The sequence below is a fragment of the Carassius auratus genome, chromosome 26, assembly GCF_003368295.1.
Source record: "Carassius auratus strain Wakin chromosome 26, ASM336829v1, whole genome shotgun sequence".
NCBI classification, from domain to species: domain Eukaryota; kingdom Metazoa; phylum Chordata; class Actinopteri; order Cypriniformes; family Cyprinidae; genus Carassius; species Carassius auratus.
In genome coordinates this window covers 15,985,171-15,999,709 of record NC_039268.1, presented here as the reverse complement: position 1 = coordinate 15,999,709, position 14,539 = coordinate 15,985,171, and the positions used below count along the sequence as shown (strand labels likewise).

General features: G+C 36.9%; 1 protein-coding gene across 2 annotated transcripts; it reads right to left on the bottom strand.

Moving 5' to 3' along the window:
• Window positions 1-13: 13 nt before the first annotated feature.
• Window positions 14-6,820, bottom strand: fgg (fibrinogen gamma chain). Of its 2 annotated transcripts, XM_026204458.1 has the most exons (5): window positions 6,650-6,815; window positions 6,485-6,541; window positions 6,202-6,385; window positions 2,417-2,532; window positions 14-52 (listed from the first exon to the last, which is right to left on the bottom strand). In XM_026204458.1, exons 1-5 carry the CDS (start codon window positions 6,707-6,709, stop codon window positions 41-43), a joined length of 429 nt encoding a protein of 142 aa, XP_026060243.1. In that variant the 5' UTR covers window positions 6,710-6,815; the 3' UTR covers window positions 14-40. The 2 variants fall into 2 exon arrangements, with proteins under 2 accessions (XP_026060243.1, XP_026060242.1); XM_026204457.1 differs by lacking the exon at window positions 14-52 and having other exon boundaries at window positions 1,801-2,532; window positions 6,650-6,820.
• Between the last annotated feature and the right edge of the window lie 7,719 nt (window positions 6,821-14,539).

The following is a 14,539-nucleotide window of genomic DNA, read 5'->3' as shown; positions in this document are numbered from 1 at the left end:
AATGCAAACAAACCTCAGGAATTGCTCAGGAGTTATAAGCTCAATGATCAATCTATAACAAAGAAAAAATGAACAAGCAAAAAAGAATAAATTAATGCTTGACAGCACAGAACTGGGACAGTTGATAAAAAAACAGATCTCTGACTTTCAATTACCTCTTATGACTTAAACCAGAAAAAAAAAATCAAATTGTATTCTTAATATAAACATTGAATATGCGGTCTATGTCCAAATATATGTTTATGGTAAACGTTTAAATATATCTACAAAAACAGATGTTAATAGGCATATGACAAATACATCGGGACACATAAACACATTAGATCAGAGATGCATGATGTCAACCATATCAACACAAACAGAGGAAAATTACATTTTGCACTACAAAAAATTTAAAAAAATAGATGATGAAAGCTAAAAAGATTTTAATTCCATTTATTTATTTTCAAAATACTTTTATACTCTCCAAAGCTGATAAATTCAGTAAAAACTGTGATATTGTCAATTATTATTACAGCTTAAAATTTACTTTTTATTTGTATTATATTTTTACATTTAATTTATTTTGGTGATGGCAAACTGAATTATAATAGTTAACCTCCATTTTTCTGTGTCATGTTATCATCAATGTTGAAAACAGTTGTGCTGCTTCATATTTTTGTGGAAACTGAATTTTAACTATTATGTTTGGGTTTAATAATTTTGTTAATACTTTTACTAAGCAGACATGAACTGATCAAAAGTGAAGTATTTAACAAAGATTTTGGACTTGATTTTTATTTTTTACTTTATTTTCAAAGAATGCTGAAAAAAATGCATTAGTTCATTACAAAATGTAAAAAATGCAAAACAGATTATCAAAAAAAAAAACATTTCACACAATAATAAGCAGCACGACCTTTTTCAACACTGATAATAAGTTTATTCGTAATCATTACATTATATAATTAACTTCTGATATATAATCTTTATATAAATTATGTTAAGAAAGGACACAGATATTTTAAATTGAAAAGATATCTTACAATACCACTGTTTTAACTGTTTCTCATCAAGTGAATGGAGCACTGGTCACAGACAAACCACGAACAACTTCAGCTTGCTCTTCCTCTGCATTCGGTGCACATGAACAGATTGTAGTAAAGCTTTAAACACCGTCTCTCCTCCCTGACCCATTCATTACTTAAGATAAATGCATGGATAAGTAAACTGTTAGCACAAATCGTCCACGATCCAAATTTTAATTCTCACTTCAACCTGCTGACTTAGAACCATTAAACATTACCTTTATAAAGTACTGTAATTATATTCCAATCATAAATTATGAAAAAAAGTACATAAAAGTTTAGCTGACACGGCATCTAAACTGTAACTCAACAACATTTCTGTAGCAGATTTCGCCCTCATTTACGATCAAAACGGGAAGCCGCCGCCGGCCGCGCCCAAGAGCGAGACAAAGACGGATAAGTCCCGTTACTACGTTACCTCACACGGACTCCGTGTGTGAATCTGAGCCGATTCGCCGTCACTATCGTGTCAGACACTGCGGTCTGTGCGTAGTTTCAGAGCGCTGTCTATTTTTATTTCGTGGTTCAGTGAAAGACCACTATATAGACGTTTATTGAACAGCAGAAAATACTTGCATTAATCACCCCCAACACGCAGAATTAATCAGACCGCACAGATTTATAATGCCTCACATTAATCTCAAACAAAAGTCATTCTTAAATACACGGTTAATACTATGAATTACTGTTCTAAAGGCACATTCAAGCAGGAAACCAGCGGCCTTTTTAATTTCGAAATGATTTCGAAACTATTTCGCGCTCATTTAAGATCAAAGCGGGAAGCCGGCCGCACCCCGCTACCGAGAGGAAACGGATAAGTTCCGTTAATATGTACCTCACACGGACTCCGTGTGTGAATCTGAGCCGATTCGCCACCACTAGCGTGTCAGACACGGCGGTCTGTGTGTAGTTTCAGAGCTCTGCCTATTATTACCTCGTGGATATGTGAAAAACCACTTACAGACGTATATGGAACAGCAAAAAATACGTGCTTTAATGACACCCAACACGCAGCATTCAGGCCTCACAAATGTCTAATGCCTCACAGTCACCTCAAACTAATTTATTTCTTAAATAGGCGGTGAATATTAGGAAATACTGTCCCAAAGGCACTTTCAAACAGGAAAAAATAACATCGATCTCCAGCGGCCTAACATCAATGACTAACCTCTGCTAAAATACCTTTAAAAAGCACTCTTGCTCAGGCAATATTGCACTAATATTCAGAATTAGCTGATGCATAAACAAATTTCAGGCAAAAATAGTATACAGCACTTTGGCAACATATTTTATTTCTTAAAATTCGTTATTAAAGGCAGACGTTAGAAAAGCAAACCATCCGTACTCACCTCAGGGAGATTTCTGGAACATCGTCGAGGCTGGTCTTGCTCTATCACAGTATTACTCAGCCAATCAGCAACGCGAACTTCAGCTGCACAGCCAATAGCCATGCAGCGTTTCTTTTCTATCCATATATAGAAGAGAGAGTCCATGGAGACAGTGGATTTTTTTTTTTTTTTTATGTGTGCATCAAGCCTTATTATTAAAAATAAACAATAAAGGTCCCACATATCGAAAAGTTAAACACAGTTAAATTCAAATATTTCTGATTATGTCAGATATTATTATGTCTTTGTTTTTAAGATCACCATGGGTCATATAATAACATTCTTTAATAATGAGCACTTTAAAATCAATACTTTCAAATTGTTATAGCCTTTAAAATACAGAGAAAGAAACATTATGTAATGAATTTAGTGATTAACTTTGTGTTTAAATATTAAATTACCACCTCTAATGGAGACAAAGCCAAGGAATATGTTTGGATGGATATACCTTGATGTAATATAATGATATACATATGCAATGCAATGATACACCCATACAATATAATATATATATACACATAACTAAGAAGGACACTTAATTTAACCCCATCATGTCCTCATCATAATCAATAAGCAAATTTCATTTGTGTACTGTTCCATAACGTTGCTAATAAACATTATTGTCTTGTTTAGCTTCCATCCTTCTCCCCACTGCCACACAAGCTGCTCAGTGATGCTGGAGAATATGTTGTATCATTGCTTATAAGTGTTTCGGTAGCTTTTTGCTAGTGTGTTCCTAGTCAGTAGCTAGTGTAATCTGGGTAGTTGCTGAACGGTTACCCTGTTGTTGCTAGAGTACTCTGTGTGACTGTTAGGCAGTTGCTAAGTTGTTCGCAGTGATTGCTAGGTGGTTACTATGGTGCTGATAGGTGGTTTTGATTGTGTTCTGGTGGTTGCTAGTCATTATTGGTGGTTGATATTGTGCTGCCTGTGCTGTGGGTGGTTGCAATGGTGTTTTAGTAGGTTTATAGGATGTTGCTAGGTACTTGCTAGTTACCATAAATGGTTACTGTGGTGTTTTTAGCATACTGTAGAACATGCTATGTTGTTGCTGAGGTACTCAGGGTGGTTATTAGGGCAGTACCCAGGATTGTTGTTAGGGCCGTTGCTAGGGTACCCAGAGTGGTTGCTAGGGTAATCGAGGTGGTTGCTAAGGTGTTGCTATGTGGTTGCTAGGGTACCCATGATGGTTGCTAGGGTGGTTGCTAGGGTACCCATGATGGTTGCTAGGGCCGTTGCTAGGGTACCCAGGGTGGTTGCTAGGGTAATTGGGGCGGTTACTAGGGTGTTGCTATGTGGTTGCTAGGGTACCCGGGGTGGTTGCTAGGGCGGTTGCTAGGGTACCCATGGTGGTTGCTAGGGCCGTTGCTAAGGTACCCAGGGTGGTTGCTAGGGTAATTGTGGTGGTTGCTAGGGTGTTGCTATGTGGTTGCTAGGGCGGTTGCTAGGGTCCCCATGATGGTTGCTAGGGTAATTGGGGCGGTTACTAGGGTGTTGCTATGTGGTTTCTAGGGTCCCTGGGGTGGTTCCTAGGGTGGTTGCTAGGGTCCCTTATGATGGTTGCTAGGGCCGTTGCTAGGGTACCAAGGGTGGTTGCTAGGGTAATCGGGGTTGTTGCTAGGGTGTTGCTATGTGGTTGCTAGGGTAACCTTGGTGGTTGCTAGGGTGTTTTGGCTGGTTGCTAGGCAGTTGCTATGGTCTCCTGGGTGGTTGCTATGATGTTACTAGGTGGTCGGTAGTTGTCACAGATGGTCACTATGTAGTTATTATAGAGTTCTTAGCCCATTTGAGCACTTAGCTAATCACTATTAGCATGTAGCTAATCACTGCTAGCATGACTAGCATGTTGGAAGTCCAGTGTGCTAGCATGAGTCAAAAAATCCAACCGCCATGTCTGTACGATGTTCTGATGCAGAGATATAGGTCGTGCAAAACGGTTGCTAGGGTACTCAGTTTGGTTGCTATGGAGTGGCTTGGCAGCTGCCAATGGTGATACTCCAAAGGTTGCTCGCCAATATAAACCAACCCCCATGTCTGTACGATGTTCTGATGCAGAGATATAGATCTTGCAAAACGGTTGCTAGGGTACTGTGTTTGGTTGCTAGGGAGTGGCCTGGCAGCTGCCAATGATGATACTCCAATGGTTGCTTGCTAATATAAACCAACCCCCATGCTTCTATGTCTTTCAGATGTTAAGATATCTCTCTATACTTTGGGTTGCTAGGTTGCTCTAAATGGTTGCTAGGGCGTGGCTAGGTTGTCTTGAAGGAGATACATGATTGGCCGTTTGCTGCCCGAGTAAAACGAGCCCACCCTCATGTTTCTATGACACTTCTATGCAAAGTTATTAATTTGATCTTTTTCAATGGAAGTCTATGGGGCTTGTTGCTATGGTGCTCTATATGGTTGCTAGGGCGTGGCTTGATAGATTCACAGTGATCCTGAGAGACTGATTGGTTGCCTGATTCAAATGAGCCCACCCCCTTGTCTCTATGACACTGTGATCCTGAGTTATGTTCAATACAAAATCCCTATGTAATTTCCCATAGTAGGAAAAACACAGTGTTTCATGGGCGATCCCTCACCATACTATGTCAATGGGGCAACTTTGGGGGTCTCTAGCACCCCAGGGGTACAACTTTTACCCCTCTGTGAGGTATGTTCTCGCACAGCCTGATAGCCTCTCCTAATGTGGTGATTTACGTTTTTCTACGAAATTCCCTCTCTGTGCTATAATCCGTCAAAGTTTTCAGTAATGCATTTCCTATGGGACGTTTTTCGGCCATTTTTTCGCCCGCTGTACGAACATCGTACGCCCGATCGCTTATAAAAGTCATAGCACACCTCTCCTCAATAGGCCGCACGATTTGACGCCTGTTTCGTTGGTCTGTGACAAAAACTGCGGGACGAGTTACGCGCCGAAGTTTTGTACGGAAGAAGTAAGAAGAAGAATAATAAGTATGTGAGATAATAATAGTGATGCTTTGCCTATGGCAAGCACCACTAAAAAGGCTATAAATGTCTATAGCCTAATGACATTTATTAAGCTATGACCATATTTAAGTGGTATAAAAAAGAAGAAAAATGCTCACTATATTTCATCTTCCTGAGCGAGAATACTCTTCTCAAATCGCGTTATATCATCAAGCATGCTTGTAGATTTTTTGATGTATGTGTCTGACAAAAAATGGTGGAGTTTCACATTTACTTTTCCACATATATACAAAGGCTGACATACAAAGACATACAAAGTCTTGAATATGCCCATTCAATGATAAGCATGTTTTACTTTTTGTTTTAAAATAAATTTTAACATGTTTTGGGAGGTATAAAAAGTTAATGGTGAAAAAACTGTCCTGATATCATAATGAAGAAGCCTCTATAAGTATATTATCTTATTGTTTTCTTATATGGTCTTGTGGTGTGATCAACTTTCAGAACTACCCCCACCCCCTGAAAACGACATATATTAGAGAAGACCACCTCAGACCCTCATGACTGTGTGTCAAAGTCAATAAGTGTCTTAAAATAAAAGATAATTTTAGGTCATGAAATGTCACTCGCATAATCGTAATTTTTTGAATGACTAATTACTGAGCGTAAAATAAATAAATAAATAAATAACCTTTAAAATTATATTTTAAATAATATTAATATTAATGAGATCTTTCAAGACTACTGTAACCTCTGTACGTATTTTGCATTAAATAATTTTTAAATCCATAATTAATGATAAATTACACTACCTGGTGATTGTTTTTGTGTTTGTGTTTCTGAGTCTTTCAAGTAGACCACTTTGTCCTGTGCTCCTCTGGTAAGGTTGACGATATCCTCCAAATCCTGTTCCAATTGACCCAGCTGTCTGTCCATATCAGGCATGTATCTTTGTAGGTAATCAGCAACTCCACATGTGGTTGGGCAGTATATCCCCTGAGGAAGAGAGAATGGAATGTTAATGTTAAAATAGTGACTGACCATAAAGCTTCTTAATTTAAAATATGTTAACCAGAGCAGATAGTCTATACTTACAAACCCATCATTCAGGTTACATATATCTTGTGCTGGTGAACTGCCCCCTCTCATTTGCTTAAGATAATAAAAGGGAGAAAAGACAATTAGTAAAAAAAAAATATATATATATAAAAATAAAATTGCTATTACAATACAATAAAATAACACTTTTATGTTGCTCACCACTGATGTTAATGTGGACAGCAGCAGGATGGAAACAGCCACATGTATGTAAGAGGCCATGTTGGACCTGCAATCAGTCTGGTCCCTTGAGATTGTGAGTGACTGCTGACTGCTGCAGGATATTTATCCGATCAAGGTCCTGCTCAGAGATGGTGATAACGGTCCAGTATACAAATAAGAGCTACCACTCATTGTGTGACTCAGATCTAACCGTAAATTAACAGAGATTGATCAACATGTCCATTTTAATGCTGAGAACATGGTAATGAACATACATAAATGGGCATGAGACAATATATAAAATATTACAAGTAAATATTTAATTGCTTTGAATATTAATACTGTTGCTCAATACTTCTGTTTTCAGTGCCACAAACACCAGTACCAAAGGTAATCTACTTTGAACATGTTTTTACCAACTTAACCACTAGGGGATGTTGCACATCAAAAGTATAACATGGTCCTGATTTTTGTTACCAGAGAAGCAGTACACACATCAGCAACTGTTAAAAATATGACTTATACTTGACAATCAAATAAATGGGTAGAATTAATTAGTTTCACTAAGCTAACGTGGGTTCTGGATTTAGGGGTGGGAGAAGGTTTAAGCAGAAATGATTCAGCCTCATAACAAAATAAGCATCATTGTCTCAATGCAGAACTGAATGAAACAGAAACTGTTTAGTGTTCAGACAGAACTTGAATTCTCAGGGGCCCCATGGCCTAAAAATATTTTTTTAAAAATGTAAATACCACAACAGAAAATCTAAGTTTGAACACTAAACGTTTATGAAAAATACAGTTGTTGTTGTGGGTTTTTTTTTTTTTTTTTTTTGGTTTTCTAATATAAATGGACACATATTTTTTTAAACCTGTAACCTATATGCTTAAATGAATGTTACTGTTTTACTAACAAAAGTATTGCTGCATGAAGGGTTTGGTGACAGACATCCAGCTGCCATTGAAAAAGATTAAACTCTCAAGCAAAGGCCAGCTCTGTTTTTCTTCTTAAACATCAGTAACAGTAAAGGACATCTGAAACAAGACTGATCTAAATTTGAAAGTTCTGTTTATATATATATATATATATATATATATATATATATATATATATATATATATATATATATATATATATATATATATATATATATATAACTGCTGGATTCAGTGTCTGTGAATAAAAGGCTTAAAAAGAAAAAAGAAAACTAATCCAGAGTTGACCCAAGTAGGACCTGGAATTAAAGCTTCCTTCACTCAGATGAATTTACTGGGGCAGTGGTGGGTCTAGAGACTGACAAGACGGTTTCTTCATTCTGTTTATTTTATGCTTAGGTGTATCATGGAGCCCTGGCTCTGCCAATAACATCATTAATGTGGCCAGGCTGTGATCTGATTTTATGGTGTGAAACCATATTGAACATGGTAGACGACAGATATAAGGCATGGCTGACCTGAGAGTCAACTTCTCCGTCTGTGAACTCAAACAACTCTGAACTCTGCCTGAACCATCTCTAAAAACCAGATGGAGAGCTGCTTCCATTTCACAAGTCTCCCAAACAAAAGATAAGAAATGTCACCACCATTGAAGTGATCATGGGAGGTCGTTGACGTCTAAGCTGTACTGAAATGGAAAGTCGTAGGTCATTTTGAGGTTATGTACTAAAAAGACCTGAACTGAGATCTCTCCTCTTGTATACATATACCACAATAAAGTAAGTAAAGCTAACAGATATTCCTCATTATTATGTTTGTGGATTTGATTGTCTTGTATAGAATTATTGTATTGTGATGATTATTAGACCTTGTGGTGTAGAGCTAAACAGTAGTTCAGCAATACCCTATCAAGATCCAAACAACTATAATATTTTTAAAGTTTACAAATGTAGTAGTAATGGGGCCTTTACATAAGTGGAACAGGATGGATTAGATGAACACAGCTTCAGAAATGTTTGCAAGTGCATTTAGAAAAAATGGCTGGTGTTAATGCTATCCATCTGACTTTAACCCTATATCATATATGACACACAAAGTTTGAAAAACCTGCTGTACCCAGCCCAATGCATTTGTCATCTGAATGATAGTCTACACACATTTTTAGCAAGTATATTATTAGTTTTAGCAAATTTTCAAATGTCCCTCTTTTAGTACATACTGTATGTCTTGAACTGATTTTTATAAAGGAAACACACACACACACACACACACACACACACACACACACACACACACATATATATATATATGTATATATATATATATATATATATATATATATATATATATATATATATATATATATATCAAGATAAACAATTACTAGTCTGAAGCAACTTACTGTAGTTTATATACGTTTTTGAAAAATGTATTTTAAAATATGAGCATTAAAGGGATAGTTCACCAAAAAATAAAATTTGATGTTTATCTGCTTACCCCCAGGGCATCCAAGATGTAGGTGACTTTGTTTCTTCAGTAGAACACAAACAGAGATGTTGAACTCAAACCCTTGCAGTCTATCACTCTTATAATGGAAGTAAATGGGAATCATGGCTTTGTGAGTCCAAAGAGATACACAAATAAACACAAACACAAATAAAACCAAATTAAACACTGCGGCTCAAGACCGCATAGACAATTAATGTGTGAAGACACAAAACAATCGGTCTGTTAAGGAACTGAACAGTATTTATATTGTTCTCTGATTTTTATCGCAATGTCTGAACTGTCTGTCCTGAGTGCATTCTGAGTACGTTTTTTTTTTTTCAACAGGCACCTGACCCGTCTTCCTCTTCTTCTTGCTTTACAGCAGATCACAGACTTATAAGTGCATTACCGCCACCTATCTCTCAAATGGAGCATTGACACTTCTAATTGAGATTGTAGATAGAGTGTCAATGGTTCATTTGAGAGATATTGAAGGACATTGCGGTGAAAATCAGAGGTAAAAAATAATATAAATACTGTTCAGTTTCTTCCACAGGCCAATGGTTTTGTGTCTTTGCACTTCAATGTATCATCATGAGCCTCAGTGTTTAATTTGGTTTTGTTTGTGCATGTTTTTAGACTCCTAAAGTCGTGATTCCCATCCACTTCCATTATAAGACTGATGGACTGCAACGGTTTGAGTTCAAAATCTCTGTTTGTGTTCTACTGAAGAAACAAAGTCACCTACATCTTGGATGATCTGGGGGTAAGCGGATGAACTTTGTTCATAAATTGCATTTTATGTAAACCATCTGATCTACTATTATAAAGAGTTCACTCATTACATTTCAAGAATAATCAGTTTCATCTTACTTTTTAGCCATATAAATATAACAGCAGCTGCACCAAATTGAATATTTATGCTTATTTGGGGTTTTCTTAATACATTTGAAGTGCTCATTATTCTCCTGTTTCATGCTATATGAGCTATTTTTCTTGAATTTGACTTTTCTAATTATTATTTCAGGCTCTACAATGTTAAAATATAGATATATAATGCTTCTCATTGAAAATGTTAAATGTTTATGTGCATAGTCATGCTAAGCATCTCCTGTGATTAATTTACTGAAGTCCTCTGCTCGACTCTGTTCTCAACATTAAGGCACTCTGCTGATCCTTTTTTTCATCAAGGTTGTAGCATTTGGACCTATCACACACAAACACACAATTGTTCATTAGATTGAATAATTGTAATTAATCATAATTTATTGTAATTATTTATATACATTGCTCTTTTGAGCAAATTTTCTACAAGCTTCTCAAAAAAAGTTTGTAAAAAAACTTTGGAAGAAACTAGCAATGAGAAAAAATAAAAATAAATGAATGCACAAAAACATCAGAGTTAAGTATAGTGCATTTCTCAAGAGTACTCTTATCTGGCATCCTGTAAATATGATCATATTGAATTTGTAAGTGGGAAGATTACAGCGAGGGCAGTGTAAGTTCAGCGGCCATCACTTCAAGTGTGGAACTGCAATGACCAGAGTTTCACATCTGCCCTTCTGACCTTAAACTGCCTGTTGATCTCAGCTGCAAAATATTCAACACAAAATAAATGGCTTTGAAAGTCACCATAGTGATTTCATAATAATTATTTATGCTACACAAAAGCCTTTTACAAATGAGTAAACAATGTAATTTAGACAGAAGATACTGAAGGTGATCACAAATGCGTACATATTTTTATATAATGCATGTCCATTTTATTCCATCACAGGGCACTCTATTTTTTTTCCACTGATGTTTTAAAGGGGTCATATGATGTTGCTAAAAATGACATTATTTTGTGTATTTGGTGTAATGAAATGTGTTTATGTGGTTTAAGGTTAAAAAAACACATTATTTTCCACATAATGTACATTATTGTTTCTCCTCTATGACCCGCCTGTCTGAAACGCATAGTTTTTTACAAAGTTCATCATTCTGAAAAGCGAGGTGTGCTCTGATTGGCCAGCTATCCAGTGCGCTGTGATCGGCCACCTGCACAAACACAAAATACACAAAAATACACAAACTAGCTGGGGACTATCATCAGGTGCTGCGTAATATCACTGTGCCTGCTGCACTCATATGGGATTTAAATCCTGCCATGATTCAAAACTGAAAATACAGTGCTGAAAGGTTGAAACTAAGTGTTCGAAAACTCAAAATCTTACAAAAAAAAGTTTCGCAAGTTCGAAAAATAAGATTTGCAAGCTTGCAAAATGTAAAAAAAATAAAAATATCTCTGCAAACATTATGTTGTTTTTGAGATTTCCTTCTTCAGAACTGCAACTTTTTTTTACGATGTTGCGCAAAGAATTTTTCAGAGTTTCAAATTTGTCAGTGTTCTCCCACTGTATTAGATTGTTATCCAGGTTTGAAACCTTGTAAATGGTGATCTGAAAACTGGTGTCTGAATGTGTGAAAAAAAGTTTTGAAACTCTGAAAACAGAGCTTTGCAGGCTTGCAAAGTGGTAAAAAAATTAATCTCTTCAAACATCATTTTGTTTTTGAGTTTTCCTTCTTCAGAAGTGCAACACTCTTTTTAATGGTGTTGTGCAATCATTTTTTCAGGGTTTCGAATTTGTCACTGTTCTCCCAGTCTATAGTTTGTTTTCAAGATTTGAAACTCTATAAATAGTGATCTGAAAACTTGTGTGCAAATAGGTGAAAAAAAGTTTTGAAACTCTGAAAACAGAGGTTCGAAAGGGCGAAATTTATTACATGACATTACATTTGCCCTCCTATGCAGACTATCTTTTCAGAGCCGAGTTTACAACACCCACTTTGCGGAGATACGCTCACACAGTTGTGAGTTTGCGACTCACGTGATTTGTGGCAGTGTTGTCACGCAGCTCTGCTCTGAAACTCTGAAACTCAGACTAAGCGAAAATGAAGCTTCGCAACCTCGTAACAAAAAAAAAAAAAAAAAAGCCTGGAGGGAGGGCCTTCTGCTCTTGGCCAATGCTTTGCTGTCTGCTGACGTACAGTCCAATCACAAGTCGTATTTATCTGAAAGGTGGGATTGACAGACTGCTCCGCCAATGACAAAAGCGCACAGGATAAGCAAACAGAGAATGCGCAGATTTCTGGCCACAAGACGTCCCGAATGGCTTGCGGTCTGGTTCTAAAATAAGGTTACCAACTTTTCGCTGGAATTCACCGTACAATTGCCATCAGTCTGCGTATAAATAACACGACTTTACACTTTCTAGTTGCGTGTAATGCATACGCCAAATGCCATTTTTGCGTGCATATGATACGCCAATACTTCACATTAATTTCGGTGGAGAGCAGATGCGTCCAAATAACACGCATCATCTTCAGCGGCAGTGACGTCACCAGCGAGGCTCGTCCAGTTCACCTGATGCGCGTACACCTTCAAACAGGTAAGCAAGGGTAAACATCTTTTTTTCTTCTTCTTTTTGTAATGATATCACGTGGTTAACCGTATTGTTTTAATTATTTCATTATTTCTGCATCACGTTAGACAGGGTCGTGTTTTAAAGGGCAGTTTATGCTCAAATTATGGGTCAGTGGGCTGCTCAGCTAGCCTACCATTGTCATTAGCCTAAGCAAACCTGTAGGCCTACTGTATATAGACCTGTTGCAGTTTTAAATAAATAATGATGTGACATGGGTCTTCAGCTTTTAGACATGACTAATACAAGCACAACAAAGCACCCAACCCAATATCGCGTGATAATCTTGATCGTGTAAAAAGTCCACACATTTAGCATATTTTTACAATACTAGTCTAACTTTTCTTGACCACGTCATGTGTAGCCAATACACAGTAACTACAGCATATTTACCATGCTTCTCCTACTGTAACCGTAGTTTTACTGTGGTATTTGTAGTTACTAACGCACAATAACCACAGCACTTACCAGGATTTTACCACAGTAATTGTGTTTTTACTCTACACTATTTGTAAAGCACAGTAACCACTAAGTTTGCCATGCCTTTAATATCTTTTTGTGAAGTAATTGTATTTCATTGTTTTTTCTGTTTTGCAGTTACGTCGGATTACATACTCCACAACAACCTGTAATCCAGCAGATCTTTAAAGAAGCCATCTCTTGTAAAATCTCTCTCTCTCTCTCTCTCTCTCTCTCGCTCTCTCTCTCTGCTAGAATTAACAGGGAATTTCAACTCCACGCTCCCAATGCTGATATTGAAGAAGCTGTCAAGGGGGCTGAACAAGTCCTTCAAAGGTTCAACCCCTCACAGGTAATGTTGAAGACTTTTAGTTATAACTGATTTGCTTTAATGAACGCATTCTTATATTATGTGTTAATCAAATATTTTGGTCACAGATCATTTTAACACACTGTCTCAACATGTTTATATTTCAGGAAGGCCTGTCATGAGATTTGAATTTGACCATCTTGTGCATTTATGAAGAAGACCAAAAGCTGCAAAGGCAAACACTTGCAATGGTACGTCTGTGCGTCTGAACACCTTGACTGAACCTTACTGCAGATACATTTTTCTCAGCATTTGATGTTTCTTAAATTTTGGTTAACATAGCCTATCAGGAAGAACACTCAACAAAGAGCATGTTGTAGTAGTAATAATTCATACAATAATCATATTATATTGCACAAGCGTATTTGTACAAAATTCTACAACTTTTACTCCTACTGCCTGTTATCGGCCATTACCACAGCTCCCATCAGATTGTGCCCATTGTAAGAGTGTTTATATCATGAAGTTTAAATGAAGTCCATTGTATTCTTTATAAATCTTTACAAATTGGTGCCGCCTCTTCCTGTTTCAACAGTACATGATATCTGTCCACACCTCATAGTCTGCCTTTCTTTCTATGGTGATGTTACTGAACACATCTGTCTTAGAAGCAAGAGAATGGAAATCCTAGTTTAACTTTTCAAGTGCTACAAATCAGATCTTCAATGAATTTGGGCAAATCAGATCACTTAAAGCTGTTCACACAAAGACCAATAACTATAATGAGAAGTATTTTAGCATCCACACCAACAGAAGATACTTCTCTGACTACGTTTACATGCTGTTAAAATTTGGGTTATGGTCGGGTTAAGGTCACTATTTGGGTTTCTGAAACATTCATATATCCCGATGTAAACAGCGACGCACGGTTAGCATCTGGACGTAATACACAATATGCGTCATTTCCGATTCTTCTTCCTGTATCCAAAGACTCAAAAGACCAAGATTCCTTGCGAATAGAACATGCGCAGAACACACATTTTGATGGGGATATGCCGAAACGCGATTACTTTGTTGTGCTTGTATTAGTCATGTCTAAAAGCTGAAGACCCATGTCACATCATTATTTATTTAAAACTGCAACAGGTCTATATACAGTAGGCCTACAGGTTTGCTTAGGCTAATGACAATGGTAGGCTAGCTGAGCAGCCCACTGACCCATAATTTGAGCAT

Coding starts and splice junctions, on each gene's coding strand:
- fgg (XM_026204457.1), bottom strand. CDS start 6,709: ATGGCCTCTTACATACATGTGGCTGTTTCCATCCTGCTGCTGTCCACA. Junction 6,542..6,649: donor TGTCCACATTAACATCAGTG/GTGAGCAACATA, acceptor TATTATCTTAAG/CAAATGAGAGGGGGCAGTTC. Junction 2,533..6,201: donor AACACAAAAACAATCACCAG/GTAGTGTAATTT, acceptor ATATATGGATAG/AAAAGAAACGCTGCATGGCT.